At 34.4% G+C, this 18768-nt stretch overlaps 2 protein-coding genes across 2 annotated transcripts; both read right to left on the bottom strand.

Moving 5' to 3' along the window:
• Window positions 1-9: 9 nt before the first annotated feature.
• Window positions 10-2454, bottom strand: LOC117792153 (odorant receptor 83a). Its single transcript, XM_034632169.1, has 4 exons — window positions 1894-2454; window positions 1635-1834; window positions 140-689; window positions 10-69 (listed from the first exon to the last, which is right to left on the bottom strand). Exons 1-4 carry the CDS (start codon window positions 2452-2454, stop codon window positions 10-12), a joined length of 1371 nt encoding a protein of 456 aa, XP_034488060.1.
• A 9271-nt stretch (window positions 2455-11725) lies between these two features.
• Window positions 11726-15976, bottom strand: LOC117792840 (alpha-tocopherol transfer protein-like). The gene is made up of 3 exons (XM_034633133.1): window positions 15843-15976; window positions 12591-12895; window positions 11726-12528 (listed from the first exon to the last, which is right to left on the bottom strand). The coding sequence occupies exons 2-3, from the start codon at window positions 12893-12895 to the stop codon at window positions 11907-11909; spliced, it is 927 nt and encodes a 308-aa protein (XP_034489024.1). The 5' UTR covers window positions 15843-15976; the 3' UTR covers window positions 11726-11906.
• Window positions 15977-18768: the final 2792 nt, after the last annotated feature.

Below are 18768 nucleotides of genomic sequence, written 5' to 3'. Positions count from 1 at the left end.
ATAAATTTTCTAGCCAATTGCATCCATTTTCTGCAAAAGCGTCAGGAAAGAAAAGGCCGTTGTAATAGTCTGGGAAAATAAATTGAACACAAATAATCGAATAGATATGCCATGAGTATGACAAGAAAAAGTCACTTACTCTCCTAAAGCGATCAACGTTCAGATTGTATATTTTACCAGCAGTCAGTTGAAATTGTCGTCGGGAATTCATCAGGAAAAACAGATATTCGCTTCGCACTTGTCGCATGTGAAGGTGCCAAGGACTTCGCCAGAGTGCTTCCCCACAACGCTGACTGTTCTGATAAATCATCTCGGCAAAGAAACAGATTATGAAGAGCTCATACGCCACTAGCAGTAGATACTGACCTAACGAAACCATGCGCATAAATGAATTGGCCGTAGTGCTCTTGGTCGAAACGAAGGCCACAAGGCACATGAGAAAAGTCACCTCGCCAATCTTGAATATCCAAATAGGATTATAGAAGTCTTCTATTTTATTTAGAGTTTCTATAATATAATGATGTTGTTCCAAGCAGCGTCTAAATGAATGCTTAAAGGCGTCGGAAAAGTGCCTAATGTGACTAGGCTCTTGAGAATATATGAGTTTTTCCAGCGGAGTGCAGTATTCTTGGGAGTAACTAAATTGATTCACTTCAGTGTCCGCCACGGATTGAGCTTCCCTCAGTTTGCTGTACAAAAAAAAAGGAAAATATGTAACACAGTGAGTTCATATAAAATAGTTTTTTAAATTCATAAAAATCAAAAAAAAAAAATTAATAAACAAATAAAATAATAGAAAACAAAACAAAAGAGCAAAAAAAATATAATGCAAAATAAATAGCAAACAAAGAAAATAAAATAAAAAAAACAACAAAATTAAAAAAAGATATACATTTGAAATTTGATTTTACTTTAATGCAAATAAAAAATTTTTATTACAATTTCAGAGTATTTTTTTGTCAATGTCTAGAAATATTTTTTATTGTTTAGCGCAAATCACCTTAGAACCTAGAAAAACTTCTATAATTTTAGAAAATTCGCTCCAATTTTATGAATAATTATTCCTATAATTAGGGGGCATCACCTTAAAATGTAGGAAAACTTTTATAATGTAAGAAATTTATCTCTTAGAAAGTTTTTTCTAGATTTTTCGAAAATTTTTCGAAAATTGACGCCCACTCGCCTTTGGCGCCTTTTTTAATGCGGTTTTACGGTAAGAATTTTATGAGTGTATGGCGACCCGGTGCAGTACGACATATGTATGTACCGTCTGCAACAAATAGACAAACCTATACGAAGTTCATCCAGATAGTGGGGATGCTTGAAGCACATATCATATTAGTTTCATCTATACTAGTCTTGAAATTAAAATTTTTTTTGTTAACTTGAACATTTTTTTTTTACTGATTCTCTTATGCTCCATGATGTTTTTTTTTACTTGCGAAATTATTTTTTGAACGATTAGTTCAAAATTTATATTTGGTATAAATTGGTTTTTCGTTTTTCAAGACATTTTAAGAAAACTGAACAAAAAAATAAGTTATTTAAAATTCATAGGGATCTGCAAGGGTATCAGCTCTTCGGCGTGCGGAAGATTATATTTATGATTTCTTACTTGCTTTATATCAATTTACCTCAACTCTTTCATATTTGCACCCATTTTCAAATAACTAGTGGCCAGCACATTTTTCAAGCTACAAAATAAGACATCATATTGGCCACATATAAGTATACCCAACACCATGTGAAAGCCGCTAGAAGAGGAAAATGAGGCAGCCACTTGGATCTGTCCCATGGCCTGGAGAAAGAATATGAACTCGTAGACAATTGGTTGCTTCAGATAAAAACAAACAAATTAATCAAATGTACTTAATTTTTTATGATTATACTTACGGTATAATCAAATGGATACCAACAGGCTAACGGCAGACTTCGATCTCTATAAACTATGGGCAGCACAAGCCAGAATATGGTGCCCACAAAGCAGCAATAAACATATGTCTTGATCCACAGATTGGAGTGACGCAAGGCACCCAAAATGTTCACATAGGTAAATCCAGGTGCCGAGCGTGTCTGATGTTTTTCATTGATAGATCTTATTATCTCATTTAAGAGCTTTGGTCTGAAGCGTCGAAAGTACAATTTCATTGTGATAGACCATATATAGATGATCGTTTGAATGAGACAGTTAACCAGAAATTCCAGATCCCCTTGGTCATAATAAATGTAGATCGTACAGATATATAATGCCACCAAATGCACACACACAAAGTAGTTAAAGATCTCATAAATCAAATCAACGATTTTTATCAGATAGTTGGGATAACTACTACTATTGTCTAAACTCCATGGATGCATCGCCGCTACGCGCATTGTAGACCGTATAAACCCGAATAGATCGCGACGTTTCCATTGTGTTTTTATGAAAATATTGGAATTCCCGACACTCGTCATGCTGTTGTTCTCAATTATTGTGGTATTAGACTCGATTTGGATGCCTTTATATAGGCATGCGAGTTTCCACAGAAAGCCTAAATAAATAATTATTGTAAGCATTTAATTAGTGAAGCCCATATATTGCTTGAGTCTGCAAATTACTTAAATGGTGTCAACCTTTTGACACGAAACCCTTTAGACCGACATACATATATATATATATATATATATATAGAGTAGATACACAGAAAAAAATCTGGGATTCCGGGATAAAAACAATCTAATCTGGGGTCCTAAGAACGGTTATCCCGAATTTTCTCAAAGCAAGTAAAAATACTTGGTTCAAGTACGTCTTTAAATCCGATTTCTGCCTGAATTTGGTATGATTTAAGACTGAATTCAATCATAAATATATTTAAATTCTTAAACTCAGGCGTTAAAAATTCAACAACTACTATTCTAAAAAAAATTGCCCAAGAAACCATGGGTCTAGAAGACTCGATAAGAAAGTTCATTTTGCAATAATTTTAGACCGCCATCTTATTTTTATCTCTAAATTCATCATAGATTGCCCTTTAATTGGGTTTTAAATTTTTTTTTGTTTTAGAGGTGGACACCCGTTAACAGACAATTACCAATATATGAAATACGTATATATAACTTCTCCGTAAAAAGTGGAAGCTCAAAATTGATTTTATATCCATGGTTTCTTGGTCAATTTTCCTTAGAATATATCGTAGATTACGATTTTCATAACCGCCTTGTGCATTTTTTTTATTTTATACAAATTGACCCACTCTATTATACATATGCACATATATACAACAATGCATAAGTTGCTACGCCAATAGAAGTGATTAGCATACATATGTACACACGAGCTGCAATTCACACACATATATTTATTTATTTATTGAAAACAATTAGCAAAATAACCTGCCAATACTTAGATCCTAGCCACCATCCGAAATAGGAGTATTATTTATCGATGTGCTTAAGTGAACGGTGGTAAGGAATTACCTTGAAACAAACCTCCGTATTATTATACGGAGTATTAAAAACACTTAATTCAGGGTCATTAAAAATGACAAGAGTGATAAAATAATTGATACGTTAAAAGTTAAAAGTTTTCATTGAACATGAAAAAAAATGTATCTTAAATAAATAACGAGCTACCTACTATTTGAATCCTTTGTTTTATATATAGCAATTGACTTCATTTGCATGCCATATATTTATTAAACTGTTGCAAACAATTATTAAGTCTTTATAACGATAACTTCCAATTGATTGAGACATTGACACGCCATACCAGCTATTTATCTTTAGTAATTAAAAGAGTATTATTTCAAGGCTATTATTTTTAGATTAAATTTAACAGAATTTAAGCTAGACTTTTTATATTTTGTAATGTTGAAGATGTTCGAAGCACAATGAAAGACGTCGGATTGGCTTGAGGCCTTGATCGGGAGTGTTCTCCCAGTTTTATTCAGTTTTATATTTGGCTAATTACATACAATATTCTAAGTGAGCTCTGCCGCTAAGAGCGTCGGCAGAGAGAGAGGGTTGCAGTACATAGTTATGTATATATACATATATATGTACTGATGGTACATACTCAAGAAGTGCTTACGCTAGCGATCTCAAGCTGCGGCCAGTCCGCATAAGTGACGGATCCTATTACTGCACTTATGGATATTTATGATTGTATAAACATAGCAACAAAGTGTCGTTTTGTTATGAGTTGTTACTCTTACTTTTAAGTTGGGCATATGACCACTTGTTATACTGTATACTCTACAATACTGTGGGCATATGCTCATTTGGCATACAACATACTACACCTCTCTTTTTTTTTTTTTAAATAACGTAATATATTGTAGTTATTTAATATAAAAATTATTATTAGTATTATTTTTATATTTTTTATATACTATGTTGTATAAAAATTTTTTTTGAATACATATATAATTAGTAAGATAATATAAAATGAAAATGTATTGGTATTAAATTAAATTTTGTATATAATTAAAAATTTTGTTTTTCTTTTTTTGATATTTATTTATTTATTTATATTATTATTTTTTTTTTTGTTGTTGAATTATATTGTGGCTGATCAGGCCTAAAAATTGCCATAATTTTTTATTTTTTAAATCAAGCTTATCTAACTTTTGAATAGTTTTAATCTGTTCTTATTTATTATCTGTGGTTTCTTTTTTCCTACATCTATTTGAATGTTGTTTCTATCTTCTATACTTATAACTTTATACGGACCTAAATATTTACTTTCCAAGTTATGTGCTGTATCGTTCTTTAGAAGTACTAGAGTTTCTACTTCGAGTTCTATGTCATTTAATTTTTTGTCGTATTCTAATTTTCGTTTTTGTTTTTCTAAGTTTATTAAATTTTTTGCTCTTTTATAAGCTGTTTCTAATCTAAACTTAACTTCTTTGGCATAATCATCTATGTTGTATATAGGATCTATTTTAGTTATACTATTGAGTTCTGTGAACTGTCTTGGTAATCTGCCATAAACAAGTTCATAAGGACAGTATTCGTGTGCTGTTGATGGAGTAGTATTGAAACAATAGGTGAAATAGTTCAACCATATGTCCCAATCGTCTTTGTCAATCGAAATATATGAACGGACAAATTCGTTAAATGTTCGATGACTCCTTTCAATTGTTCCTAAAGTATCGTGATGATGTGCTGTTGAGTGTATATTACTTATATTCATATACATGCACAAGTCATTTATAAGTGAATTTTTATATTCAGTATCCATGTCCGTTATGAACGTCTTCATAGGACCGTACTTTAATACAAAAAATTCAAATATTCCTTTAGCAACTGTTTTTGCACTTTTGTCTCTTACTGGTATTGTAACTAGATATTTGGTTAGGTCGCATATTATAGTTGTTGCGTACTCATTGCCATTCTCTGTTCGAGGTAATGGTCCAATTGTATCTATTAAAACAGTTTCAAATGCAGTATTTGGAGTATTTGTTAATATCATATGAGCTTTAGTATGCGTAGTGGTTTTTGCCTGTTGGCATTTCACATACCTTGTTATTGCCTTAGTCATTTGGGGCCAATAATAGTATTTCTTAATTTTTAACAGGGTACGCGTAATTCCTGTATGGCCTCCTTCTATAGGATCATCATGGTATTTCGACAGTATTGCTTTAATTTGACTTTCGTCTTTTTTGTCTATGTGTGTCACTTTAGTTAGTAGCGCTACCTTTAATGTACTTAAATATTTATTGCCCATATTTTTAAATTCATTTAGTGATACAGATTCAAAAATTTGTTCACTTGGTGACAACTGTAAATTAACAATTTTATGTAACCCGGCTTCTGAATTAAGCCTTTGAAAGAATTGACCTAGATCGAATTTTTCATTGGAGTACAAGTCATTAACTGAAAATTGTGAAATAATTATTTTTCCTTGTTTTTATTTTTACAAATTTCTTTACGTCATTATTGCTAATGACTTCATAGACATTGGGCTCTTTTTGTTCTTTTGCAATTTTATTTTATTATCTGCGCAGATATTTTGCTGTCGTTTTGATGATCTCGTTTGGACCATCGTTATGTTCCTATTGAAAATAAAAATGTTAAAGGTCTATGATCTGTTTTAACTAAGAAATGCCTGCCATAGACGTATGGTCGGAAGTGTTTTATTGCCCAGTGGATTGCAGTTAATTCCTGCTCTGTAGTTGATTTATTGCTTTCTCCCTGTGTGAATGATCCTAACGCAAATGCAACTGGTAGTTGCATATTGTTGTACTCTTGGGATAGTACCGCGCCACATGCATGTTTACTTGCATCTGTGGTTATGCAAAATTCTGTGCTGAAATGAGGATATTGCAGTAATGTTGGTTTCATTAGTGCCTTTTTTAAATAATTAAATGCGTCATTGCATTCCTTTGTCGTATCGTATTTTTTATCATCCGGGAGGATGCCATGATCTGTGCATTTATGGCCTAGGAATGTAACCTAATGCATAAAAATTGAACATTTCTCTGGGTTTAATTTTAAATTGTGTTTTCTACACGAGTCAAAAATATTTGACAAATTTTTAAACATGTGCTGTTCAGAGCAGCCAATGACCATCAAGTCATTCATATACAGAAATGCTTGCGATGGTTCAAGACCGGTAAATGCGAGTGTCATCATTCGCATAAACGAATTTGGGGCTACTTTTAAACCATAAGGTAATCGCGTGAGGCGATAGCAACCGGAGTTCGTGGAAAATGATGTTATGTTTCTAGATTTCTCATCTAGTTTTATTTGATGAAATCCAGACATAAGATCGAGACATGAAAAGTATTTTGCTCGTCCTAGTTGGTCTAGGATTTCTTCTATCCTTGGCAGTGGGTATTTGTCTGCTAAAAGATTTCTTGGGTATATATATATATAGATGGTTAGACTATACCGTTTTTAATAAGATTTTCGACCTGTCTGTTTATTTCTGGCTTCTCAGATTCAGCATTTCTATAATTCTTGATATATACTGGAGTTTTGTCTGTAAGTCTTATTTTTTGTTTATACAAATTATTACTTGAAATTGCTTCTGTTTCTACACCAAATATGTCACTGTATTTGGTACATAGATAAGTAAGCTTGTCTTGGAACTGATCAGGGAATTTTAGTTTTTTCGTAATCTTTTATTGATTCGAATTTTATACCGTTTTATGTCGTTTGTTGTATTTAAAATAGAACTATTGCACTATTACTTGCTATCAAAGTGTTAGCTATTAATACCCCAGGATGAATTTACTGGTTTGGTATCAATACAGTTTCTTCATTTGTCAGAAGCGTAATTTTTCTCATTACTTCTGATCTAGCTGGTAATAGTATTGAATTGTCCACATCGTTATGTAATAGTGGTACATGTATTTGATAATTTAGTGATTTTGGTTTCATGATGAACTCATCATTTTGATAATCTAGTATGCAATTAAATTTTCGAATGAAGTCTAGTCCAAAAATTCCATCGCATGGTATGGGAAATTCATTGTAGACTATTTGAAAGTCGTGACTGATTACAAAGTAATCGAAAAGTAAATCAATTGTAGATTGTCCAATTGATTATATTGTTCCCTGTCCATCTCCTGTTATATTTGTTTTATAATTTTGATTAATTTTTGAATTTACGTTAAAATTTTTTAGGATAGAGACATTTGCTCCAGTATCTACAAGTAATGTTAATGGAATATTATTTTTTCTATTCTGTATCTTAATTATACTACTGAGACTTAGATTTATGTTTAGTATTTTTACTATGGATTGCTCAAGGGGGTTTGTTGGTTTTCCGAGTTACCTTGTGTAATTCGAACCTGATTCTGCTGACCGCGTCCTCTGTTTGGTGCGCCCCTGTACGAGTTACCTCGAGGGTTGCCTCTGCTATTGTTGTATCTATTGCCGTTATGGTTATTATAGCGAAAGCCTCCCCTGTTGAATGGTCGGCTTTTGGAATTACCCCTGCCGCGGTTTCCGCCATGGTGAGAGTGATTTTGGCAATATATGACAGTGTTAGGTTGTCCTGTTGCTTCTGTGCAACTATCTACAAATTTGGATATGGCATCATTCATGTTATTGAATGTGCCTGCCTGCATGATAAGTTTTACCTTATCAATAGCGCAGTTTTTGGTCATGGCCTTTACAGCTTGAGCTGTGCTGTATTTGATGGCTAAGTCAGAACTTAAACCATCATTAATGTAAGCACCTTGTAGGGCTTTTGTCAATTGCTCAACTTCTTGTGCGTAAGTGTTGGCAGTTTTGCTTTTTTGTTGTAAATTCAAGAGTTTAGCTGATAGTACTTCAACTGATTCTCCATTTACGGTTATTGAGAGTTTTGCAATAATATCAGAGATTGTTTTTTCATCACTTATTAAATTTCTTGCATGACCCTTTAGTTTGGTCTTTATCAAGCTGATTGCGGTTGCTTCATGATCGCCTTTAAGTGAATCTACTTGATTCAACGCGTCTTTGAAACTTTGCAAATTTTCAGCTTTGCCATCATACTCCGAAAGTATGGACGAGGCTGTTTTAATAAACTCAATTGTTGTTTGAGCCATTGTGATCGGTTTGTGTTCTGAATTTGAATCAAAATCTGACGATTCAGTCAACGTTATTATTGCTGGGATTGTTAAATTATTTATATCCCTGTCTTGTAATTCAATATCTTGAGTTTCTTCAGATTCTGAATTATTTTCCAGTTCTTTTGATTCGTTTTTTAATGATATCTCTGTGTTTAGAACAGTAGGTATTATTATATCCAAATTGTGTTTGGATTTGATGCTCAACAAGTTCTCCCTAAATTTGCTTAGTACTTTACACACTTGTGACCAATGGTCGCTCTTTAATTCGTTCCTATAGTCATATATTAGTTGACGAGCTTCATTAAAGCTTTCTTCTAATATATTTGCATGTTTATTTACTGAATGTTTATTTTTTTTGAATATCCCTATTTTGTGCTAAACATTTATTTGATTTGTCTCTGATCGCTTCCCATTCCATACTAATCCATTACTGATCATTATCTATGGGTGTTTTATTTGTTTTTTTTTTTTTATTACAAAAATAATGCTGCCATTATGCAGTGTATATAACTATATACAAACAAATTCATTTTATACAATTTTTTTTTTTTGTTTTGAAATTTTTAGATTTTATCTAAATCGTTTGCCTTGCTCATATATTTCTTTTTAATGCATCTATTATGTAACTTGTATATTTTGAAAAGTACACTAGCTGCCATTAGTATTACAATAATTATTAACAGCGTACTGATCAAATGTCTAATTTTTCGACTTCAACTTTATTTATTACATTTGCAGTTGAGTCTACAGTGTTAGTATCTATGAGGCCCATTTTGGACCAAGGGAAATTGTTTGTAATTGTGAATAGGGTCTCCGTTTTGACGGTTTGTAATTAACAGATTTCTACCTATTAGTTCGCATAGCTTTACAGGCCACACTGCTAATTGGGCAGAAATGGTTCTGCGCAATTTTATAATTTTAAGTGTAATTTTTATTTTAATACATACAAGAATGGATTGACCTTCGATGATGCATCAGCTGGGCGTCGCCGGATGTGGCACGCTGATGCTCCTTCGTTGGCGCAAGCGGCGGTGTGCCTCTCGCACTTGTTGACTGCTGTTGCTGTCCTAAGCCTATGAGCTCAGGCGGGGCCGGTGCCGGTCATCGCACAGGTCGTTGTATGTAGGTAAGTTCCTTTGCAGAATATGTTGTAGAATGATCCACCGTACTCTTCTGGGCATTCGCCAGGTTCTCTTGGAAGTGGCTTGGGGGATGGAGGCTTTGTTATTGTTCGATCATTAATCACTTAAATATATGAGGAGTGAGATACGGTGTTGGGAACGGTGTTTTTGAGCTTTGACTTTAAAAAGTCTAACTTAAATTGTTGGCAGTTGTCCACGCTGGTGGCGGTGAACTTGAGTAAATTAGCCACTTTAAGTGAGCTATTCTTTTAGTAATTTTTGTTTTTACAACACCGCGTTTTCCCATTTCACTCAAACTCAACTCACTCAGTGATTATTTTTGTTGTTGTCCTCCATCCAGCGATTTGTCATTTTGTCTTCCTTCCTTCCTTAGTTTTCTTCGACTCCTGTTGCTCGGTTATTCGGACCGAGTCACGGTCGCCATGTAATGTTGAAGATGTTCGAAGCACAATGAAAGACGTCGGATTGGCTTGAGACCTTGATCGGGAGTGTTCTCCCAGTTTTATTCAGTTTTATATTTGGCTTATTACATACAATATTCTAAGTGAGCTCTGCCGCTAAGAGCGTCGGCAGAGAGAGAGGCTTGCAGTACATATATGCCAATGTAGTTATGTATATATACATATATATGTACTGATGGTACATACTCAAGAAGTGCTTACGCTAGCGATCTCAAGCTGCGGCCAGTCCGCATAAGTGACGGATCATATTACTGCACTTATGGATATTTATGATTGTATAAACATAGCAACAAAGTGTCGTTATGTTATGAGTTGTTACTCTTACTTTTAAGTTGGGCATATGACCACTTGTTATACTGTATACTCTACAATACTGTGGTCATATGCTCATTTGGCATACAACATACTACAATTTAAATAAAAACATAAAATTATGTTTAATGGCCCCAGAGCCCGAAAACGTAGTTTCAATCTTATGAAACAAATCATTTCTTCTCAATTTTCCATATCATATTCCTTTTATTTTTCAAGAGGATTTGTTCTTAAAGAAAGCCGGTTCGGTATAACATTCGAGAGGTAGATAATTTTAAAGGCTCGGGAGCTCGCTCGGGAGTTCGCTAAAGCGATTTTAAAATTTGGCAACATCAAATTAATATATTTACGCCTTCATGACTTTATCCATAGAAGTAAGCTACAAAAAATTGAGAAAACTGCTGTAATATGACTGAAAATGATTGCACTAATATCAATTCCACTTAAATTACCTTAATTTAAATTGCTTAAAGCTCATTGTGTAATAGCACAGCTTTAAGCAACTGAATGTTCACTGATATACGGAAACATCGCACATATTTTTATTATTATTGCACAAATATGAATGTTTTTTTTAATATTAATTTAATTAAATAATTAACACTGATTGAAATTTGTTGCAAAATTTAGCGTAGTCTAAATCTTCTTGTGAAATTTGGCTACACTGCCTAAATGCAATCATACTTTCAGTTACTGCCAAACTTTTTCAGCTGAAAAGTGTGGCAAGAATGGTGTGCAATCCACGATGCACTTTGGCAACAATGTAGTGGAATCAAAATAGCACCTGAGTAACAAGTGTTGACTGTTATTGTCAGTGCAGGACTATTAGTTGAAAATAAATATTGCGACATGAAAAGAGGAGTAGCTTCTACCTTATATAGATGGATAACTGACCATGATCAAGTCGTGCGGGCGATTTTTAAGCAGTACTTGAGTTCATATGTCAAATTGAACACACAACAATGGAGCAATATGTCGGACTTGCAGTCAATTCGCAAAAGAAGGGAGATGGTAAAAGAAATGTGGCACGTTTCTGCTTCCTCACAATGACGACGATGCAGGCATGTTGCACAGAACAGAGACAGGTCCCAACAATGGCCAACGGCAGAAGCTGAAGCAATCATCAGTCGAGTGGATAGCTGGACATCAGCAGCTACTGCTTTCATTTCGTCTCATCAATTTAATGGCAGTCATTGAATCATGAGGGACACTTGGGAAGCTGGGAAAGTGGAAAATGTTGAATGTAAAAAAAGGACACATGAGAATGTGATTTATTCATTCCTTAATATGCTGCGGCTTTTTTATTTATTGTAATTACTGCAATGTGGAGACATCATGGAATAGATAGGAAATGAAGCGTGAAGCGAACAAAACAAATGATTGGTTAATATGAATATAAAATACATGTGAAAAACGAACGCATTTAATATAATAATTAAATTGTAATCTCAATCGATGTTCAATTGACGGAAAGTTCCTTCCATGCCAAATAGATCATCGCTGGTCTTTGGTGCACCCGGGCGCAACGATTCGTTGGCCTTCTTATCCTCCTGTTCGTTAAACCATTTGGTGTTGTCGGCAAGCTTCTGTTTCCACCATTGGTTCAGCTCGACAACGGGTCCCGCCTTGCCGCCGTATTCGTTGGGCAGCAGATCACGGGGTACCACCTTATAGAGACTCTCCAAATCGTTGTGGAAGGTGATGCGACTGCGGATCTTCTCCTTGACGAAGGGCTTCACAAAGTTGTAAATGGTGTCCACCAATGGTGAGATATTGAACACATGCACCTCCTTCACCTTAACGGGATACGCCTCCTGGACAGCTATCAAGAACTTCTTGACCACCGTCGGTGAGAATTTTGCAAAATGTGAGGCGCTAGCCACGGAGGCGTCTATGATGAACACATCGCCGGCAATGCCCACAGACTCCTCCGCCAGACGGACATCACCAATCATCAGAGCCACCTTCATGGCGTCCAGAATATGATGAGGCTGGAAATCGCAGTCAATGCCGCAGATGAACGTAATCCGACGTCCGTTGGGCGTAATTCCCGGCAATGTGGGACAGTGCCTAAATAAGGGATTCCAATTAATAATACTAACGATTGTTAAACATCTATTTCTCATCCTTACACATAGTCGAGCACAATGCTGAGCTCCTCGCGATTGATGTCACGATTGGAAAAGAACTCGGGAACCGCATTACGCATTGTATAGTACATGTCCAGCTTCTTCTTCACCTTCTCCAGGCTGAATTTGCAGCCTCGCAAGAATGTCGTTAGACGCATATCGTCCATATCCTTGGGCAGATGAGGCTGCGTCTCCAGCCATTCACGGATCAACTTAATGTCACGCTCAATATCAGCTGGATCCTCAGGCTCGCGGAGCTCCTCGCGGATACTCACGCGCTGTGCTGGTGTGGGATGTAGCATCATCATCTGTGTGAAAGAAAAGTCGCAAGAAAAGATTTTAATGTATTTAGAAATGATCAGAAAGAATTGCTCAAATGAGAGCTGATTTACATTTACAAAGAGTTACATTACATATTTATCCAATATTAAGTTTTGATTTCAGATTACAGAAAGCAAAGTATTATATAAAATTATTATTAATCTATATTGGTCCCGATTTAGAAGTTATGATAAGTTTGTTTCTCAAGTCATTTGAAATAGAACACCAAAATTTTCATAAGTATAAACTAAACTTAATTTTATTATTATTAAAATTTATATTGAATAGTGAATTCTGAATTGTAACTAAAATATAGTATTTATTTAATTAGATTATTAAATTAACTTAGTAGTTCTACAAATTTATGAAGGTACTAAAAGCTATTTTTATTGGGTAAGCACCTCTTGATAGACTTAATAGTTCCGATTTTATCCTTTAAAAATAAAATGCTTTAAAATGGATCTCAAAGAGTTGTCACAATTCCTTACATTAAAATAAATAAGTTAGTTTCGATTATATAAAACTATAAACTGTCACTAAAATTGATGACTAGCGACAAAAAAATTTTTAAGCTAATTACTATAACGTTGTTGATTATTTTCTCAAAGAATTAGAATAAGAAAAAGAATCTGGAAAATAACTTAAACTTACGCTACTCGTGCTTAAAATCTTTATACTTTACTCTGTGGTAAATTCCAGCTGACCAAGTTTCACTATGTAATTATATGAAATCGGCATACGTTTCTATCAGATATATTCAAAATTACCTACTAAATTATTTGTAATTGACTATGCCAAGCCCATCTAAATGCATCTCGTACTTATAACCTACCTCTTTCCACCTGACAGCCATCTTTCAGTTGCCAAATCATTATTATTTTTTGACGTCTTATCTACTATCTTTCATTATTTGAAAATATAGAAGACAAAAACAATGTTTTAATTGTACAACTTTGAAACGTCGAGTTGAAGTCACACGCGACTGCGTCGTTTCATTAACATGGCCAGAGCCCCTTATATGAGTTCATATTGTCAAAAATAACATTGTCTATACTCGCAGCCGTACTTTGAGGCCCAGACCCAGACCCAGTCACGCCCACTTGCGTAAGGCTGTCTTAACTGGGCCCAAATCAACCGCGAAGTGACCTCAAAATATATGTATAAGAAACTGTTTATGATTTCGCGCTCATTCAGAAATTTCATTTGACTTTTTCGATGAACTATCAGCGATTGCAATAATACAATATGTGAAACTATTATGCAATAGCAACAGAAACAGAAATACTCGTAATAATGACAATAATAATAATTATAATAAATAAATAATTTACGATTATGGAAATTCAACAAAATTAACAACAATTAAAATAGTCGTTAATTTGATAAAGAAGAGATTAGGAAGAGAGCAATAGAGATAAGATTTAGAGCGAGAGTAGGAAGGAGAGGCAGGAGGAAAAGGAAACAAAGGGTAGGAAGAAGTAAATGGAAGAGCGAACATTTTTTATTTTCAAGAGTTTTGCTTTAATTACTCGTACTTGACTTTAAGTACCAACATATATATATATTTTGAAATTTGTTGTCTTGCTTTGACCAGGTCGCACTTTGGCCTGCTTATTGGACAGTTGTAAATGCGTTTGTTGTTGTTGTTGCAGCTGTTTGTTGTTGACTCTAGTTAATATTTTCTTTTCCTATTTGGTGCTTGGTATCGCGTAAGTTTTTTGTTGTTGCTTTTAGCCAAAACTGTTATGTGCTAAGAGCCGATGTGTTAACTGACTGTAACAGTTATGGCTACTTATATACATATATTTCATCCACAATTCTCTTTTCATTAGCCGCGGTCACAACCGAAACTTTAAAATTAATTGGAAAGTGCAATCAGACATAATTATAAGTTTTACACACGTATTAAATGAAAAACTTTCAACACCTTTTGCCGCAATGTGCAATAGACAAAAGCGTGCCTCATTGAGGCCATGCAGCATGTGGCATGGTGGCATATAGATTTGCAAAGAACAACCTGCAACAGCAATCAAGCTAGCCACAGCTACAACAATTACTATCGGTTGCAGATCCAACTAATGTTGCAAGTGGATGTTGTACGTGGATGTGGCATGGACACCAAGAGGCAACTCGCACAAATTGCGCTATGCGCTGTTCGCTGTTCGTTGTACACACTCAAGTGGCTTGTTGTTGTTGTCGGTGTTGTTTTTGTTGTTAATGGCCATTGCGTTTATTGCAAATGTTGCCTGCAACTACTTCAAATATTGCGAAAATCTTCGCGAAAACCAAAAGGCGGTTAAAACAGAAACGGGTTTATTGCCTGCCTTTTGGTCTTTAGCTTAAGTTGAAATTTTGTCTCTCTCTCTCGTTCTGTCAACATATGTATATGCCATTATTGTTATGACTTTAATGTTGTTTGTGTTGCTTTTGTAATTGTATGGAATTTTGGCCAGAGTTTTCCAGTTAAATTGTATGAGGAAATGATTTGCAAATTGTTGTTGCTGTTTTGCTTGATTGTAAAATTGAAAGCGAATATTTAGATTGAGTTTAGCTGTAACCCAAGACGTTGATATTCTGAAATCTGCTTACATTTCAATCTTTAAAATTCTTAGGCACTGTCCATTCACTTAAGGAATTTTAATTGAACAAACCAATTTTTTTGATAAGGTATTGTTGTCAATTAATGCTATAAATTAACATTGCTACCTGCATATTATTACAATTGATCTTCGTTGGGCACAATTTATCTGCACACATTTTTAAATCACAATAACAATTGTTTTCGCACTCATTTAAATTCCATGCTGCAATTGCAACTTCTTCTCTGACAATTGTCATAAAATTCAATGAATTAAATGCCGAATTTCTGGACAGGTACACCAGGTTAATTGACTTGAGTTTGTATATATACATATTTTGGGAACGGCAGCTCACCTTGTTGTTGTGAAGTGTTAATTTGTAAGTCAGCTGATAATCCTTTTGAGATTTTCGGAGATTTGTTTTGGATATCCAATGGGCAGCGCAGGAATGGAGTGGATATAATGTCGGCACTAAACACAACCGAAATGCTGAAGAAGTAAACTAAATCTGAATGTCTACAAACAAGTTACCGCGCATATAAATACTCAACGAGCAAGCAATGGCAACGACGACGACGAAGCAGCTGACGAGCCACGACAGCGAAAAACGAACAACGAGCAACGGCAACGATTGCAGCAACAACAACCACAACAACAAGAGCAACAACGACTTGAGCGAAAGAAAACCGAAAGCCGTTAAACAGATCATGCCATGGAAATCGGTCAAAGAGAAAAATCCGCACGATACCAGCGACTGTCTACATCTGCGTAAGTTTTCATGGTTTCGGGACTTGTGCTTTCAGCTGGAAGAGAGATGGGGCGGGGGCAGGGGAAGGGGGTATGCGCTGTCATTTGCGCAAGATAAGTTCAATGAGCGCACACCGGCCACAGACCTGTCTGACACGCTCCACTGCCGGCCAGCCAGTTCGTCAGACAAACTGCAGTCAAGCACTCGTCAAAGTTCCAGATTCAGATTAGCCAAGTTTCCAACCATTCTATACGTAAGCGCCGGCCAAGTTTGTGTCTTAAGTCTTTCGTTTTAGTTCTGTGTAAATATGCATTGCAGTTGTGGTCGCTATTAGTCATAGCAAAAGAGCTGCGTGCAAGTTGCCAAAACATAACACTAAATGTATATTTTCGTTACTTTCCATCAGACAGAAGATCATGCACAGACATGTCTGTTGCAAGAGGTGGTCAGAGGGGTGTCTAAGCTATGGCGAAAACTGTGCTGCACAACCGAATGTGTAGCAAAGTAGCTACCAATCGTGGATTATAATCGACCGACACGCCTTGGCGTGCATATTGGAGTTTTTTGCTAAAATCACTTTTGCCATAATTATTTCAGTTTTTCCTTTTTCGACATTTTTCCATTTTTCAATTAAGCAATTTAGTACAGTAATCCGCAATATGGCTGTCTATATGAATATACTCTATGGGATTTTTACTTAGCATTGCAGCGAGTCGTTGAACTTGTACCAGTGCCGACACTGGCATTTCCTCATTTTCATTCAAATGAAAACCGTTTACCATAATGCACAGCGACCATAACTTTGCATCGAGTTGCGTTTGCCTTTTTTACGTTTACTTTACTTTTCGTTTTGTTTTTATTGTTCCACTTGTTGATTACCAACAATTATTAACGCTCGTAAACGAAGTTGCAGCAAAGGGCCTGGGACATGGGGGAGGGTGTCAATTTTTGAACAACGATTGAACCAACAGCTGCCCTTTCAATGTTTATAAAAAGAAAATGGGGTATTAATTTTGAAGAATTTGAAGGAGGAATGGCTTAAATGATTTTCTCTTTATTCATTAAGTTTAAATCCACTCAATGGCCACGTTCACCAAGAAATATAGGGACCATTATAACAAAAATGTTAAAAAGCTAGAAATTTCACAAAATATAAGATTTATTCAAAACCATTAAATTATTTTTTAAATTGAAAAAAAAAAATTAATGAATTTGTTAGCTATATTAAATATATCTTAGCTTAATACTTTTATTGAAATTGAAAGTAAAATTGAAGCAGCTGATTTTCTTGACATAGAAAATATGTTAGAAAGAATTAAATCTCGGACATTTAAGAAACACCAACATTTTGAACGGTTATTTTCAAAAGCAATTCTCTTCAAAAACTCGAGTGATTTCTGGAACACACTTGTATAATATATTTTCCTATCAACGCTACTTCATACAGAGATTTATATGAAAAAAATTAAAGGTAGCAGAATCACATTAAAGTAGCATTCAATTTATTTGATACATGTTCAGGTATGACGATACAATATTGGTAAAATTTTCCAAGTTAGAACAGAGAAATCTTAAAATCATTCTGGTAAACGTGCCTATTTTTAATAATCATATAAATAAAAAATAATAAAAATTTAAAATGAAACTTCAAAATATTGGATGGAAATAAATTTAAAAAAAATGTTTTTATAATTATATAATAATTTCCAGATATCGCTTGGATGGACATTTGAAAAAACATTTTTGCGAAAATGGTAAGTATTTTTTTTATTTTGAAATCAATTAATATTAAGACGAAATACTTCGATTTATTTGGTGTATATTGTATTTTTTATGTGAGTATTAAATTTAATAATAACAAATTATTATCATTGCTTATAGTACAGGCCGTGTTTGATATTTTCGAAGCACAACTTACCGAAAAGAAACATAATTTTTAAAAAGCCTTTAGTTTTAAGTAGGGGAATAGAATGAGAAGAATTTATTAACTCAAATAATTCTAGTCAAAATCAGTAATAAATGGAAATCGGTGATAGGATGTTACCAAAGGTAATATTAAAGATTTTTTTAGAGTAAACACAACCTTTACTCTCGCCAGAGAATTATGTAATATAGTAAGCACCGTCCGACGGTCATAAAATGTAGTCAACAATAAAAACAAAAAACTTTTTTAATGCATTTTAATGTTCATGTAATGTGTTGACGGATTGTAAAAATGTTTAAAATGTGTTGAAAATAAAAAGAAATTGACACAAAAGCTGCAGTTTAAAATAACATGCAAATAAAATGAAAAAAAAAAAATGACAAATTGAGCGAAAAATTCGCATAAATAAGAAATTAAATACGCAAAGAATTTTGATGCCCTACTACTTGAGGGTCTCTCGAGTACTCAAAAACTACAACGAACAGTTGGCAACAACAATGATAAAGACAAGAAAACTAATTAAGCAGTAGACTAATAAATTAAGCAGCTGCTGGCTATTATTGTTGTTGCAAGTCAAGAAACTTTCATTGCCAGACGAAAGTCTATGCC

The sequence above is a fragment of the Drosophila innubila genome, assembly GCF_004354385.1.
Source record: "Drosophila innubila isolate TH190305 chromosome 3R unlocalized genomic scaffold, UK_Dinn_1.0 2_E_3R, whole genome shotgun sequence".
Taxonomy (NCBI): domain Eukaryota; kingdom Metazoa; phylum Arthropoda; class Insecta; order Diptera; family Drosophilidae; genus Drosophila; species Drosophila innubila.
Note: the sequence above shows the minus strand (reverse complement) of the source record. Positions and strands in the feature narration are given on the sequence as shown.